Source organism: Leucopleurus acutus (genome assembly GCF_964270905.1).
Source record: "Leucopleurus acutus genome assembly, chromosome: 2".
Taxonomy (NCBI): Eukaryota; Metazoa; Chordata; class Mammalia; order Artiodactyla; family Delphinidae; genus Leucopleurus; species Leucopleurus acutus.
This window is the reverse complement of record NC_139143.1, coordinates 117,254,332-117,271,043: the sequence shown is the minus strand read 5'-3', so window position 1 is coordinate 117,271,043 and position 16,712 is coordinate 117,254,332. Positions and strand designations below refer to the sequence as shown.

Here is a 16,712-nt window from a genome sequence, read left to right as displayed (position 1 = left end):
AATTTCATGTTTATTTTACAAGGTAATAAATGTCTAGTAGGGGAACAAAACAGTCTTTCAAATAGCTTAGCTTTTTGAAATCATTGGTAATTTTAAACCTTTTTCCTAGATGCCAGGATAGAAGAATTTGTTTATGAGAAACTGGATAGAAAAGCTCCAAGTCGTATAAACAACCCAGAACTTTTGGGACAATATATGATTGATGCAGGGACTGAGTTTGGCCCTGGAACAGCTTATGGTAAGTGAAAGGCAAAAGGTCTGCTAAGAGATATCTTTACTCTTAGATTTTTACTACTTAGAGACATCATTAACATTTACCTAATATTAGTAGAATCAATTTTAAATTCAATTTTTTTGTCTTAAAATTTTGGATGCAGTGACAAATGTAGGTGACCACTAAATATATACAGTGTAACTTAGTATTTAATATATTTAAGCATATATTCTGAGAATTCACATCTTTTTATGTCTAAATAGGTATTCCCATTGAATCTTGCAGCACCTCTGTTGTACTTTTTGTGATATATTGCAGTCTCTGTTTATATATGTCTCTTCTAGTTGATTTTTCTTTTGTAAGCTTTCTTGAGGATTTATTTCTATAATAAAGTACCTGGCACATACTAAGTATTTGAACTAGTGCTTTTATTACCCAAGTAATGTCAGTACCACAAAAATGTTAACAATGGTTATCTCTCGATGTTTGGATGACATTTTATTTCTATTTTCCTCATATACTTTAAATTTTCTATTACGTTTCAGTTATGCCAGCTTTTTTTAGTTGCTGTAGTGACTTTTTTAATGTATAACTCTGAAGCTCAGTTATATATCATTACCCCTCAAATCTAATTTTCTCAGAACATAAGACCATTTCAGATTTCTATAGCTTTTTTCCTGTTTTTCATGGCTAATAATTCTTTTTATTAAGACTTCTGCAAGAAATTTGTCCTTATTTAGATATGAAATGATAGGTAAATTAAGTGATTTTCTACGTATGTAGTTCTGATTTATGAAATAGCACATAAATTCTGGGACTAAATTAACTTAGTTTTAGTAGTATTTATGTCAGATGGAAATAACCTAAGTACTGTGTAATGAATGCTATTAATCCATTAACTGGCTTATAGCTGTACAACTTTGAAACTATTACATTGTGTTCTTCAAAATATAATTCTTTCAGAAGTCTGAAAATGCTTAAAATTTCTATACTTTGACTTCTAAATTTTAACTGTAAATTTTACAAAAACTTTATATATCGATCAGATTTGTTATTGCCTTCTTGTGCCAGACTCAGTTAGATGCTGGGGTCATAAAGGTACGTGAAAACCCAGCCCTTTCCTTCACCAAGCTGAAGACCTAGTGGAGCATGAACATTCAGAAAGCTTCTAAATTTTTTCCTTTTTAACCTGCTTAATCTGTTTGCACTTCTAATAATTCCATTGAATGTACCCTGATTATTTGAATTGGGCTTTGTGAATCTATTTATTAATAATTGATAATAGTATTAGTAATAGATGATTAGTATTAGTAATAAATTAGTATTAGTAATTGAATATTTCAGGAATTGGGCTAAACACTGTACAATATATGTATTGGTAAATCCTCACTTATATCCTACTTGTAAATTCTATTATCTCTGTGTAAAGACAGGGAAACTGAGTCTTAGAGAGGTTACATAGTTCATCCACAGCTAGTAATTCAAATGTAGATCTGTATCCAGAAATTGAGCTCTTAACTACATTATATTATTACCTTCCTTATCAATCAGATCTAATTTTATCTGAGAATGAAGGAATTAAGATCCACAGAACTAAAGCTTATTAGAGGTAGAACTGGAAGTAGAACCAATCTTGTGGTTCTCTTTCTTTTTCTCTATTTTCTACTGAATTTGTCCTATTTAAATATTAGGGTATATGTGCTGCAAAACATAGGTTTTTTTTTTTTTTTAACTTAAGATACAAATATATACTCTTATTTATAGACACGAGGTAAGTGCATAAATACAGAAACAAAAGAATTTTGACTTTATCTACTTATTAAAATATTTTAAGAATTATACTTTTATAAATATATCTACATTATTTGAGCTGTGACCATAAGTATTTCTTAGTGTAGCTGTCCTCTTTTGTCCCATTGGTAGAGTTGGTACAATAAACTATGCTATGATAAGGAGTTCACCTTTGTCATTTTCATTTTGATATTTATAATCTTAAATTTACTTTCAAAATAAAACTACCTTAACTACAGTTAATTTTATTTGATTTTTACTTAAGTAACAACTGACTTTAAGGCAGATCAAATGCTGATTTATCTTAACATGATTTTCTGACATTACCAGACAATGGTAAAAAAAAAAAAAAAAAAAAACCAAACTTTTTTCCTTTGCAGGTAATGCCCTTATTAAATGTGGAGAAACACAAAAACGAATTGGAACAGCAGACAGAGAGCTGATTCAAACATCAGCCTTAAATTTTCTCACTCCTTTAAGAAACTTTATAGAAGGAGATTACAAAACAATTGCTGTGAGTTGGAAAATGTTCATTTTTTTAGTAAAATAATTTAGGTATATACTTAGTTTTTAATGAATAATTTGCCCTCTTAATGACTTTGTAGATGTAGCAGATTAGAAAAATTAAATAATCTAGTTAGATGCATATTCCAGCAGAACACAAAACTAACCAAAATAAAGGACTATTAATGATACGGACTCCACTTTTGTGTCCCTGTAGTGTTATTGAGGTGTCTTTACATCCATTCTTGTTCGTTACCAGCACTAAAATCTATAGAGAAGTTCCTGGAATGATTATTAAAATACGGCACAATTTATCACCACAGTATAGCCATATAGCTGTTCATTTAAACTGGGAGCCAGAATCCCAATTACTGGAAGCTATATTCCTGGCTATTAGCCTTTCTGTCTTTTTGTATCCCTAGAAGTCTATTATCTTCTTTTCACACAGCTGTTTTTTATTGCTGAAATAAAGAAAAAAATTTCACTTTCCCAAACCTAATCTGTTAATCTATTATTTTTTTGGTTTAATTTGTTCTTTAAGTGATGGAGAGTGGAGTTCTAGGTGAATATCTTTTTCCTAAGATTCTTGCAAGACTGCTCTTTATTGTAAATACTACTTCAAACTTAATTTGAAGATTTCTTATTACAAAATATTATTGAAACTCAATATGTTTACAATGAATTTGTGAATAAAAAGTGTTTGGCCTGAGACAAAGGAAAAACCACAAAGCTGAAATACGATTGAAAAGATATTAGATTGTCAATAGGTTGATATTTAATATATGAATTCTAAGAACTAATAAAGCAAACAGTGAATTCTTATAAACTTACCTGTTATAAAGAAGCTTGATGTTCCCGTGAGGAATTCTAAGATATCGTACTAATTCTAAGATATCATACTAATGTTTGTTCATTATTCATTCTATAAATTTGAAATTCTGTTTTCGTAGTAATAGAGTTGCTTTTGTTGCTGTGGCACAGAGTTTCAAGGAGCTTTGCCCTGGGCCCTCTACCTTCTTCACCATAGGCGCTTCCTAGATTATCTGTTGAATAATTCTTTGTTGTGGGAGCTATACTGCATTATAAGATGTGTAGCAGCGTCCCTGGCTTCTACCCAGTAGATGGTAGTAACATCCCTACCCCAATTGTGACAACAAAGAAGATATTGCCAAATGTTCCCTGGAAGGGCAAAATCACAGAATATTAAAACTAATATTCTTTTGTTTCTGCCATCACCTGCCATCTTTCCCAGATATCTAGAATGTCTCTATCATTTTAAAATTGGAAATAGTGAGAAAATGGAGTCAGATACCTGAATCGTCACTTTATAGCCAATTTTATAATCATAGATCTTTATCAGATGATTCATATATTTAATGGAGAATAATACCTTAAATGTGTATGCTCTTACTGGATTTTTAGCATCATTAGGCTTTTTTTTTCTTTCCTATATTTATAGAAAGAAAGGAAACTATTACAAAATAAGAGACTGGATTTGGATGCTGCAAAAACCAGACTAAAAAAGGCAAAAGCTGCAGAAACTAGAGCATCAGTAAGTAGTGTTTTTTTAATAGAAGAGTATTTGAGGTTAATAACTTTAAGACTTGTAAAAGGTTTCACTCATATAACATGCAAGCTGTAATCTATCATTAAGACTAGAATATGACTTTAGAGTATTGTTTTTGTGTTTTTAAACAAACTTTTCAGAACTTAATATATTCAAATCAGTGAAAAGTAGTCATATCAGGAGGCAATATTCTTATTTTAGTGATATACTTGTTGCTAAAAAACAAAAATTATAAGAGCTCCTAAAGCTGTGTCATATTTTTTGAATAACCTCAACGGTGATGGAAAATAAGTCTTCTGGAAATAGATTTATTATATTTGAAATAGAAAAACAGATAGTAATTAAGATAAGAATGAATCAAGTTTGAGAATGCTTATGTGTAGCTTAAAAATTAGATGTGACTCCCTTTCCACATGGGACTCAAACTGACCGAAGGAGTTGTCACCAAGAATAGTTCCAAAACTATTCAGATAGCAGCAACATGGAGTCCCAGGTGGCTATTTTGAAGGGGGAGGAAACCTGTTTGGATAAATTAGTTCTGGTATATTTTTTATAAAAATCAATCTCAGAGTAGTCTTTTAAGACTAAGTGGGTATATATTAAATATAGTAGTTCAATGATTTTATATATATGTATATGTGAGGATATATATATAACTTTAATAACTTTAAAGATTTTATTTATAAGCTTCTGATTTAATCTAATATTTATATAGTTTATATCTCTTTTCCAAAGTTTGAAGAGATTAATCAGCTTGAATTGGAGCACCTTTAAGATAGTACAATATAAACAAGTATGAATTTATTAGATGAAGCTAACAAGTTCATTCTTGAGCTAAGGGATATGTTTTGTTAAGAGACATGACATTCCCACTGCCTTCTGTTCCCAACTCACTACCACTACTATCGTCAAGAATCATTGCCTTAGGAGCATATTACCATGGTGCTCATAGAAGTCTATTGTGGCTCTCTTGTTTTGGGAAAGAAAAGGTTGAGACTTGGTTTAGAGTGAAATTTAAAACTGGTAACTTGGTGTTGGACAGTGTTGTCTTATGAGATTACCCAACACCTTATATGAGCAGAATAAATTATTTTCTTCTAGACAGTTCTCCTTTTGGAGATTCTGTATTAGCAACTGCTGTAGAAGAGCTATCTTTGACAAGACATTAATTTCAAAATCACTGGCTAGTTCACCTCAGAATTTATGATGACATCATCATAAGGAACGGCTTAACTTCCCTAAACAAGCTTTTTGCAGAATTAGAACTTTACAGATGAATACCATAGATGGCAAGAGACTCTAAATTAGGATATTAATTTCTAAGTTGCTAACAATAAACTTATTTAGCAAAATATGAATTGGTTTTTAAGATACAAATTTCATAATCAGAAAAAATATTAAATAAGGATCATTTGGAAATAAATGTTAGAACAGAATATCTTTATTTGAAATGTCTATATGTGCCCAGTGATTATGGAATAAGAATACAAAACTTTCTTTAACAAACACTATTACAGAATAATGATAGTCTACATTTTACTTGGAAAAGTGCCAGAGAGTTCATAAATTTAACAGTATACCAGGTCCTATGTATTCTAAATTATTTTACCACTGCTATTAAAATGTGTAGGAACCAAATATAATAGTAGACAAATTTTGAGAGATAATTCCTTTTGATATATCCAGAAAAGATGTTGACAGATTTTCTGTGCTGTGTATTATTGAGGACAAAATTTTTTCCATGAGAATTTACATTTAAAAATAAAAGTTTATACAAATGAATTTTTCAACAATTACGTTTGTACACAGCTTTTCTAGAATTTATATATTGCATTAAACAAAATTTAACTGTAGCCAAATATTAAAAATATTAGTCTAGACAAAAATTCACATTTCCTGATTTTAGTTGTGTTCTTTCCCTCTAGATAACCAACTTGTTTTTCTTCAAACTTTATAGCAGTAAGTCTGAAATACTTTGGAAAGGAAAAGCCCTCTTAGTTTGTTATCACATAAAGCCTTGAGGCATGCCTATATTTTGTGATTTTTTTTCTCTGTATTTCTCTTCCGTTTACTTGAAGAATACAGAAAAATTGAAACCACTAGGAGTTTGTTTTTCCTTTTTTTTTCTTCTTTGACACATTTCCTGCTCCTAGTTGGTGGCTGAGGAGGTTACTCTAACCTCAGACTTTCTTTGATTTTACTTCTTTGTAAATTTCCTCGGATTGTTTTGTGACTAGTTGTTCCTCTGTAAGTAAGATTTGGGACCTGTGCATGTCAGCACTTTTTTAAAAATTTGTTTACTAGTTTCTTGTGACCTGTTTTTAAATTCTAGATTTACTGAATGCTAATTTTGTACAAGGTGCTTTGCTGAGAAGGAGTTCATATATAAATAGTGCAAAATCTCTGCTGCCCTCAGTTTACAATCTGCTATAGTAGATTGAATTTTTTGGTGATTTTGCCATACCAGTAAAATATTTCTGCCTGTATTCAATATTGCTACTTTACTAATCTGTTTTATTAGTTAATGTGTTGAAGAATGGTAAAGCAGCATCAAAGACATTTCTCAAAAATATACCAATTGAGCAGAAAAGAGAAAACCTCCCTGAATATTTTACAATGAATAAAGTACAGCTTTGAAAATAGTATAAAACTTATATCAGAGAAGCAAAAACAAATATAACTTATGCATTTAAGTTATAAGGCACTGACATTTTTAACCTAACTTAGTCTATGTAAACTTTTTAAAAAATCATTTTAGAGTGTTGCTAATGGGAAGAAAAAAATCATCTGGTTTCAAAGCTCTCTGATATTGAGAGGTTTAGACGTCTGTTACTTTTGGGTATCCAAACATGATGGAAAATACATTTTCAAGTAACATAACAAGTATGTCCCTCTGCCCACTTAAGCATTTCCACAGCAGTCTATGTCTTTAATCTGCAAACTGAGTGAATTTATAGCACCATCATATAACCTTAACTTAAATGTACATATATTAGAATTTAAAGTTTATTAAAAATACAAGGATTGACATGCCTTTCATATATCTCTTCAGGGTATGCTAAAACCTGTGAGACTGATTGAAAGAGAACATGGTTGAAGGCATCATACATTAATAAAATAGAAATGATCTTTGAATAGGGAAATTGTGGGTAGGCAGAATGGCTTTCATAGGTAAAAATTTAATAAAAATTTAGGAAATTGTGGCAGTTTTTAAAGTGATGCATTTTCCCTAAGTAATTCTAATTTAAAATCAAGCATCAACCATGTTTTTTATCTTTGAAAATTCAGTCTTTTGAAAAAATTGAACAGGTACCATTATATGAAATTCCGTAGTTGGATTTTTTTTTTAAGTAGAAGACCATTTTATCGGTTCTTAATACTTGTTTGTGTGTTCTTTAGTGTGCAGAAGTAACTTGTTTTACTGTGTTCATTGGTATAATGTGTTCTTTGTCTCTTACCTATGCACTTAAGCAACTAAACTCAGCACGCCTTGAAGGAGATAACATTATGGTAAATTTCTCTTACATGCTCAACTTCCTGCATGTAAAATGGCTGAAGGTTTGTTGGCCTACCGTGTTTTCTACATCTTGAATAAAGTGCCTTCTCTTGCTATTATCTACATATAAAGTTTAAAGTAGTTGAAGCCATGCATTCATTAGTCTAACAAAAAATACAGAGAATACTAGCTGAAGAAATATTGGAACTTGAAGAAAAGAAATTGTGTTCTAATTGCCAAATTCAGCTGTGCCAAATTAGAGTCTGAATATATACACAAATACATAAATATTTACATGTATTTATACTACACATAAATATATAGTGCCTTTTATACATAATAAAAGATGTTAATTTAGCTGGCACTTCATATTTTCACTGTTGGCAAAAAAAATTAACAAAGTTTACTTAAAGAAATGTATAAGATGTACAGATTTACTTTGCTTCACAGTACCTTCAGTGTTTACCTTAATTTTCACCCAAATTCAGCATAGAATTAATTTCTTCTGCAATTCCAGGCCAAGACAAACCCCAGTAGTTTAGGTATTTCTGTAGTGTGGAAGCCTGTCCAGTGTTAATTCACTTAGGAGAGTTGCAGAATAGTGATAGCTTTGAATTGGGAATGAGAATTATTCTGTAATATCCTTTGTATATTATTGAGCTTGATTTGAGGAAATTTTTGAGATGTTAAGTGTTTTTAATTTTTTAACAAGATAGAAATCTGAACATAGTCCCAAAATTCATAAAATGTTAGCCAATAAAGATTTATAGATACAGTGTTTGGTATAATACTCCTGGGTGTATTACTGCCATAGAAGTAGCATAGACTCTGCCGTATAAGTAATAAATAATTGACAGTTTTTATTTGTTAAATCAATTGACTACTTTTATTTCATTAGCACTGAACTAAAAGGAGGGGAAAAAAACATGTAATAGAAAAGATTATTGTACAGAATATGTAAAATGCATTTGTTTTTTTAAACTACTATAATTATTGAAGCCCTGGCTAAATTAGAGCTTTCCTTAGATAGCAAGAGAATGCATTCATTTATTTCCATTGTCCTATCTGTATGTAGGTAAATGAGAACTGTGAAACTGTTTCAGTCATTGGTAATTTAGCATATAAATCATATATTTTTTTTAATCTTAGGTAAAAATACCCTAAACAGTTAGCAAGACTTTGTTTCATTTATTAGGCATTTATTTTACTAGTTAGGTCATCTACTTATAGTACGATGTATTTAACTCTGGTAATTTTAAGTTCATTATATCTCAAGTTCATTGTGCCCCCCACCATGGCTAAATCAACATTTAGTGTCCATTTATCCTTGCTTTATTATAACTTACTAAAATTGCAGAATTTTGGACCTAAATGAGAAATTAGAAATCATATACTCTAAACCTCTCATTTTACTGATGAGAATACTAGAACTGAGGCGTTAAATATTCCCAGTTTTGGAAAACTGTTATTAAGTTATAAAATTAGTATAAGATTCAAAAATCAATAGTATTGATACATATGAAGGCATACTTTCACAGTCTATTAAGCTCTACTGATTTAATTATTACTGTGTTTAATCTGTTAATGTGATTCTGGAAAAAGAGAGTATGCCATGTAAATTAAAATATTTACATTTTTCTATAGTAAGTTGTAGAAAATGTTAAATTCCAACTTTCATGCTCTATATTTTTCTCTAATTTTTAATGCTGGCTAGATTTGGGCAGAGGAAGTGACAAAAGTAAGTAAATCATTAAACTACAGAATTATGAAACAAGAATTTAATTGTCATTTATTCAGTAAATCTTTATTGGACAACAACTATGGGGCCAATCACAGTCTTTGTTACTGTATCTTATAAAATCTGAAAATTATTATGGAAAGCTCAGATCTGTTTGGCTAGTAGTAGTTCCACAGAGTAATAGAACAATACTGCAGAGATGTGGTTTGCACACACTCTAATAAATACTAGATAGCTGTTATACTAAGTGGTAATCCTTACAACACCTTGTCAGAAGACAGTTTTTAAATAATACTTGGTTTATTCATATGATAATTATATAAAATATAGTTAACACAATGTCCTATATCTTCAGAGAAGTGAATATATATCATGTCACACAAATGAATTTTCAAGGTAACTGAAGCTTGTTCTCTACAGCACTAAAACTAATATTTCTGTCATTTTAGTTGAAAATATTTGTAAAAAATTAAATACCGGATAGCATATATTTAACTTCATTACAGTTAGTTATTATTATGAATATCCGTTATTGTACTATGCAACCGTTGGATCCTTTGTTTTTGAAGTATGTTGTCTCCTCCCTCAGTGTCAGACTGTCACTTTGAGAAGCTGTCCATATTACTGCTACTGCCAGTCTCTCTGCCTGTGCTACCATTTCTAATCTGTTCTTGGCTGGGAGAATACCTAAAGCAAGGAATAAGGAATAAAATTATGACTTTAGTGCAGATTTGTTTCAAGTGCTATTTGAGGTCTTCAGAAGCATTTTTAATTTACTTCTCATGTTCAGAATCTGACCGTGAGTTGAGGACAGTGCTGGGGATTGAGGGCAGGTATTAATTGGGCCCCTGAATATTAAGTAGTTTTACAAACTTCAACTTCTTATTTTCTGACTTTGTAGGATTGCTAACTATACAGTCTTGTTTCATGAATAGGTTGTGGAGCATAACTTGGAAATCCAATGTGAAATTCTTGACTTATGCACTCACCCCTCTTTGTGGAATCCATTCATCAACTTAGTTATGGTTACACCCTGGCCTCTGATTTCTTCCTGAATGTCTAGCGTGAAAAGGGGGCAGAGTAACGTAGAAGAGAAAATAGGTTGATCAAGAAAGCCAGGGTCTCTTCCACTTTGGTTAGCATACAGGTACACCAAAAAATTTCTGATTTGATTCTTCAGTTTCTACAAATTTTGGAAATAGTTGATGTAATGGCAAGAAACTCATGAAACATTATGTTTGTATATGTGAAAAAAGCTTAAAATATATCAAAATGGATTTCTGGATATATTTTTCCTCTATTCTCACTTCTGTCATTTTTATAATTTAAAAATGTATAATTTAAAAACTGCAGGGCTTCCCTGGTGGTGCAGTGGTTGAGAGTCCGCCTGCCGATGCAGGGGACACAGGTTCGTGCCCTGGTCCGGGAAGATCCCACATGCCGCAGAGCGGCTAGGCCTGTGAGCCATGGCCGCTGAGCCTGTGCGTCCGGAGCCTGTGCTCTGCAACAGGAGAGGGCACAACAGTGAGAGGCCCGCGTACCACAAAAAAATAAATAAATAAATAATAAAAATAAATAAAAACTGCATATTCCTGGAATATTTTAAGATTTAAGCCCCTAGAAAAAGTAGGTAACACTGACCAAGATTGTCATAGCAAATGCCTCAGAAGCTTGGCCAAAATTTCTGGCTTAAAATAAGTTGCCCAGTCCTGATAAAACAAACCAACACATTCTTGCCCTTTTTCCAGCTTACATCCTAAAAGAACTCTTCTTGCTTCTCTAACCCAAGCTATGTTCTAGATCAGTTAGCCCAGTAACAGTAGTTCTAAGCAGTAGAAGATCTTTTGCCTAGAACTCTGTCTTAATTGTAAAATTAAGTTGGGGAATGAGATCTTCTGGAGGACAGAATAAAAACTCTTTAAATTCATTGTCTTTCTTTAAACCCTTTTTATCTTTCTAAAATGGATTATTTTCTTCCTAAGCAAATTAATTATGCTGAACCTAATTTCAGTTACCTCAGCCTCTCAGGTTAATTATTATGATCAGTTAAAAGTGTCAGAAGTAGAGGTGGTTTGGGACATTAGACTGTTTGTGGCCATCCCAAACATACACAGAAACTTGTTCAAGAAACAAGATTTGTTTCCTTCCTGTTATTTACCTTTTCTAAATATAAAGTCTAGATTGTACAAAAGAATGACTTCCTAGGCTTTGTATTATGGTGCTTTCTTCACAGTTAAATAATTAAATTTTGCTCAAACATAGAAGACTGATCCTTTGTCCTTAATGAGATCATTTTATATTTTTATTCAGTGTTTTTATTTTTTTTATAAATTTATTTTTTAACATCTTTATTGGAGTATAATTGCTTTACAATGGTATGTTAGTTTCTGCTTTATAACAAAGTGAATCAACTGTACATATACATATATCACCATATCTCCTCCATCTTGCATCTCCCTCCTACCCTCCCTATCCCACCCCTCTAGGTGGTCACAAAGCCCCAAGCTGATTTCCCTGTGCTATGCAGCTGCTTCCCACTAGCTATCTATGTTACATTTGGTAGTGTATATATATCCATGCCACTCTGTCACTTTGTCCCAGCTTACCCTTCCCCATCCCTGTATCCTCAAGTCCATTCTCTACGTCTGCATCTTTATTCCTGTCCTGACCCTAGCTTCTTCAGAACCTTTTTTTTTTTTTTAGATTCCATATATATGTGTTAGCATACAGTATTTTTCTCTTTCTGACTTACTTCACTCTGTAGGACAGTCTCTAGGTCCATCCACCTCACTACAAATAACTCAATTTCGTTTCTTTTTATGGCTGAGTAATATTCCATTGTATATATGTGCCACATCTTTATCCATTCATCTGTTGATGGACATTTAGGTTGATTCCATGTCCTGGATATTGTAAATAGTGCTGCAGTGAACATTGTAGTACATGTCCCTTTTTGAATTATGGGTATATGCCCATGCTGGGTCGCATGGTAGTTCTATTTTTAGTTTTTTAAGGAACCTCCATAGTGTTCTCCATAGTGGCTGTATCCATTTAGATTCCCACCAACAGTGCAAGAGGGGAGGGTTCCCTTTTCTCCACACCCTCTCCAGCATTTATTGTTTGTAGATTTTTTGATGATTCAAAGTCATGTACCACAGTGTTCATTGCAGCTCTATTTACAATAGCAAGGACATGGAAGCAAATTTATTTATTTATTTTTTATTTTGGGCTGTGTTGTGTCTTTGTTGCTGCGCACGGGCTTTCTCTAGTTGCAGCAAGCTGGGGCTACTCTTCATTGCGTTGCACGGGCTTCTCATTGCGGTGGCTTCTCGTTGCAGAGCACGGGCTCTAGATGCGTGGGCTTCAGTAGTTGTGGCACGAGGGCTCAGTAGTTGTGGCTCACGAGCTCTAGGCTCAGGCTCAGTAGTTGTGGTGCACGGGCTAGTTGCTATTCAGTGTTTTTAGCTTAAAAACATTTTTTCTATTTCAGTCTCAAGCTTCCTAGTCACTTTTAATCTGCTACCTAGCTTACTTACTTACACCTTGTACAGAAATATTGCCATTTAGTAGACTTTCCTGCCATTTCTGCTAAAGGCTGTTAAATCAAATTGTACTTTCACAATCAAACCTATATGGAATTAGCCTCATTTGTTTCCGAATGCGTTTATTTTTGGTTTGCTGTGGTTACTTCTATCAATCAGAACCTTTCAACCAAGCAAAACAGTAAATAGTGCAAATGTAACACTGGATTGGTTTTCCTTAATACTTTTTTAGGAAGAACATTGATTGTTTTATTCCCCTGTAACTTTTTTCTGCTGCATACTAGCTTCCAGATGAAGCTTATTACTTAAGCCCTGTTATCAAAACACCATGTATTCTTATTTTGATCAAGTAAATTTAATTTTAACTCTTGACTTATTGAATAATTCAAGCTTATTTCCATAAATCCAGTCTAGTGGTCAAGTCTTAGTCCTCTCTGCCATATCTTTTGCCAATGGTATGAGAATGATTATAGCAACTGATTATCTCTTTTGCTGCTACCTCGTTGACTATTTCACTGGGTTAGCTATTGCCACCAAAGGGTGAAGGAGAGGAAGATGGGGTGTGAAAGGAAAAAGTTCACACCTTGTTTATATACTTACTACAGTCTTGGAAATACTGTAATTATTTGGATGGCAGGGGAGCAATTTATCCTGGAGAGGTAGTGGGAAATATCATTATAGTGATATTATCACCAATAGTAATTCCCAGTGGGGGATAAGCTAACTATTTTGAGTGACCTGTGAGATTTTATTTTTTCCTCCTCACTACCAAGCAACTCTGACTAAAGGTTTGTGAGGATGTTTTTTTGCCAGTACTTAACTATTTTTAGATTTTTTTTTTTTTCGGTGAACTGTTTTTTTCCAGCACTAAACCTATATCAGATAGTTGAAGCTAGTAGTGGTGTGCTATTATGCACATGTCTTTCTAGCTCTGAGGTCAGTAACTTCACCTTGGTAGCTTGAAATCAGCTGTGGTAGGAGTATTTATACCATTGAAACTCAGCACATTGGAGCTTTTTTTTCCCCCCTGGAGAGCCAGTTTACCAGCACACCATTGATTAAAGGTCACCCATAACTTGCAGAAAAACCCTAGCATATCTTATAGGTAATATTTGTGCTTAAGACATATTCTATGCAAAGTTTGGAAAGAAAACTAAAAAAGACATTTATGTAGGATAAAGAATCCTTTGAGGGAACCTAAGAGCTACGTCCCTAGAAACAAGTGTATGCTTGATAACTAAACCCATGAGGTTAAAGTCCTAGCTTCACTCTGAAGTTTTTTCATTTGAGATTGAAGCCTATATAACTTCAAAGTAAAGTAGCTACAGTAATAATTGAGAAATTTTTGAAATAATTTATACAAGTAAACTGGTAATCTTAAGGTTTCATAAAATGTTACAAATTAGCAAAATTGATACTAGAAAATGTATGAAAATAGATTGACAGTCCCATAGTAGTTTTCCTAGGCTTTTATGTTTATGTCATTAAGCTTTGGCTTTAATAGATTCTTTTGAGTTAAGTACCAGTAAGGAGTCAGTTCTGTCTAGATTAAGTAACATAGAAAAGCTAAGTTCTGGAAACCAGGGACCACTTTAGATACAAAGCAGAATCAGGGAATTGCCAGATTATCATTTGGGGTTTGTTTGGTGGATTTTTTTTTTTTAACATCTTTATCGGAGTATAATTGCTTTACAGTGGTGTGTTAATTTCTGCTTTATAACAAAGTGAGTCAGCTATACATATACATATATCCCCATATCTCCTCCCTCTTGCGTCTCCCTCCCACCCTCCCTATCCCACCCCTTTAGGTGGTCACAAAGCACTGAGCTGATCTCCCTGTGCTATGTGGCTGCTTCTGTTTGGGGGATTTTCTAACTGTCTAAATGAATGTACATAAAATGGACTAAGTCCTCTAATGAGATTCTAAAACTGTGTTCCAATTTAAGTCTGAACAGGAATTAAGAATAACTCAAAGTGAATTTGATCGTCAAGCAGAGATTACCAGACTTCTGCTAGAGGGAATCAGCAGTACACATGTGAGTGTTCATTCATTGGAAATTCATTTGGAACAAAAGACTTTGATAGCCTTAGGGAAATTCTTGGAGGAAAAACTGAGCTTCCTTTTCAGTCATTTATCAAGATATTTACATTGTAGCACTTTTCAAGATACATGAAGAAATATTTTAAATTTTTGTTTACACCTCATCACCTGATGAGGTAGTTCTCCCACCATCGTCAAGTCCATTTGATGTTTTTTGTTTTTTGGTTTTCTTTGGCTAAACAGTTTGTTGTTGTAAATTGTAGTAAAATGATAGATACTGATGATTTACCCCGAGTACAGTGTCGTGCTCTGTCTTCCCTTAGCGTGTGCCACTTTAAGTAGATTATAGAGCTAAGAAGTGACTGTAACTTTCCTTTACAGGCCCATCACCTCCGCTGTCTGAATGACTTTGTAGAAGCCCAGATGACTTACTACGCACAATGTTACCAGTACATGTTAGACCTCCAAAAGCAACTGGGAAGGTGGCAATTTCCTTTTCATACATGAAACTCCTGATAAGAGAAGAAATTCAGATTTTTTCATATGAACTAATAATAGAGGTGAAAAATAGAAGAATTAAAGGCTTTTATTAGATTACTTAGAATCAGATTTTTTTTTTTTTTAAGGAAAGTGATTATCACACTTCTGTGGTAACAAAGACATTTTGGGCTCTTCTGGCACAGAAAAATGTTAACAGGGGTGACACGATAATTTAAGTGAATACCTTTTTAGTGCTTTTTAGATAATTTAAGTGAATACCTTTTTAGAACTTCAAAAAGCATTTGAAGTTCACTTTTCTCTTGAATACCTTTGCAGGTGGTTGAGGAAGATATAGTTATATTGACACTTAGTTGCCCTTAGAGGTAAACTAATTTGTACTTATTCATTACTTGTTCACTGTTAAAAAGATTTTAGAATATTCTGTAAGACCTCAAGCCCATTGATGTTATTATTTTGAGTGTGGTAATATACTTTACAGCACATATGTAAAGCAACACAGCTCAATCATTCGTTCTCAAATACTTATTGAACACCTGTCGTATCCAAGCACTGTTCTATACTCTGGGATTATATCAGCGAACAGAACAGGCAAAATTGCTTACCTTTATGGAGCTAACGTTGTAAGGTGACACTGAAAATAAAAGATGTACAGGACAAACATGGTCTCTGCTCTCACAACGAACACTTAAAGCCTAGGTAGAAGTACAGGCCATAGGTGGACAGGCCATGTGATAAGTGGAAAGAGGAGTTCAGATTACTGTAAGGGACATCTAACTGTGACTCAAGTGAGTCTAGCAAAGATTCACAGATGAAATTATTTTAGTAGGAATAATCTAGAACAAGAAAGGGGCAGGGACAAATATTCCAGGCAGAGGAGGAATATGTATATGAAAGGGCCAGAGGAAAAAGAGTGTGGCAAGTTCAGGAAACTGACAATAGTTCATTCTGGTTGGATCATAGTGTTCAAATTTAAAATGGGATAGTAGATGTGGCTAGAATAATGAAGCCAGGTCATGTCATGAATGCCCTTTAAAATAAGTAATGATAAAGAGTTTGGAATTTACATAGTGAGGAACCATTAAAGCAGGGGAGTGATGTATAATATTTGAAGGAGGAATATCAAGAGAAGTTATTTCAAGGAATAAGGAGAAAAAAAAAACCCCATCACTTTGGTCTTCCTTTCTGCATATTAATCCTTCAAAACTAGACCTAGAACAAAATTAGGTACATCCACAAAACCAATTTTAGATCCTAAAAATGAGTTGTAGTCTAATACCACTGGTTATTCTAATAGGATTTACAGAAGTATTTACACTTT

The 16,712-nt window shown here is 33.0% G+C and overlaps 1 protein-coding gene across 2 annotated transcripts in view; it reads left to right on the top strand.

Moving 5' to 3' along the window:
- The window catches only part of SH3GLB1 (SH3 domain containing GRB2 like, endophilin B1), a 38,936-nt gene that overhangs the window by 12,076 nt on the left and 10,148 nt on the right, over positions 1-16,712 (top strand). The window contains exons 3-8 of one of the 2 annotated variants that reach the window (XM_082834720.1): positions 110-238; positions 2,386-2,519; positions 3,969-4,061; positions 7,548-7,634; positions 14,799-14,888; positions 15,275-15,375. In XM_082834720.1, the coding sequence (XP_082690846.1) occupies positions 110-238; positions 2,386-2,519; positions 3,969-4,061; positions 7,548-7,634; positions 14,799-14,888; positions 15,275-15,375 (634 nt within the window). The remainder of the gene's footprint in view (positions 1-109; positions 239-2,385; positions 2,520-3,968; positions 4,062-7,547; positions 7,635-14,798; positions 14,889-15,274; positions 15,376-16,712) is intronic. The other variant, XM_082834719.1, reaches the window with a different exon arrangement.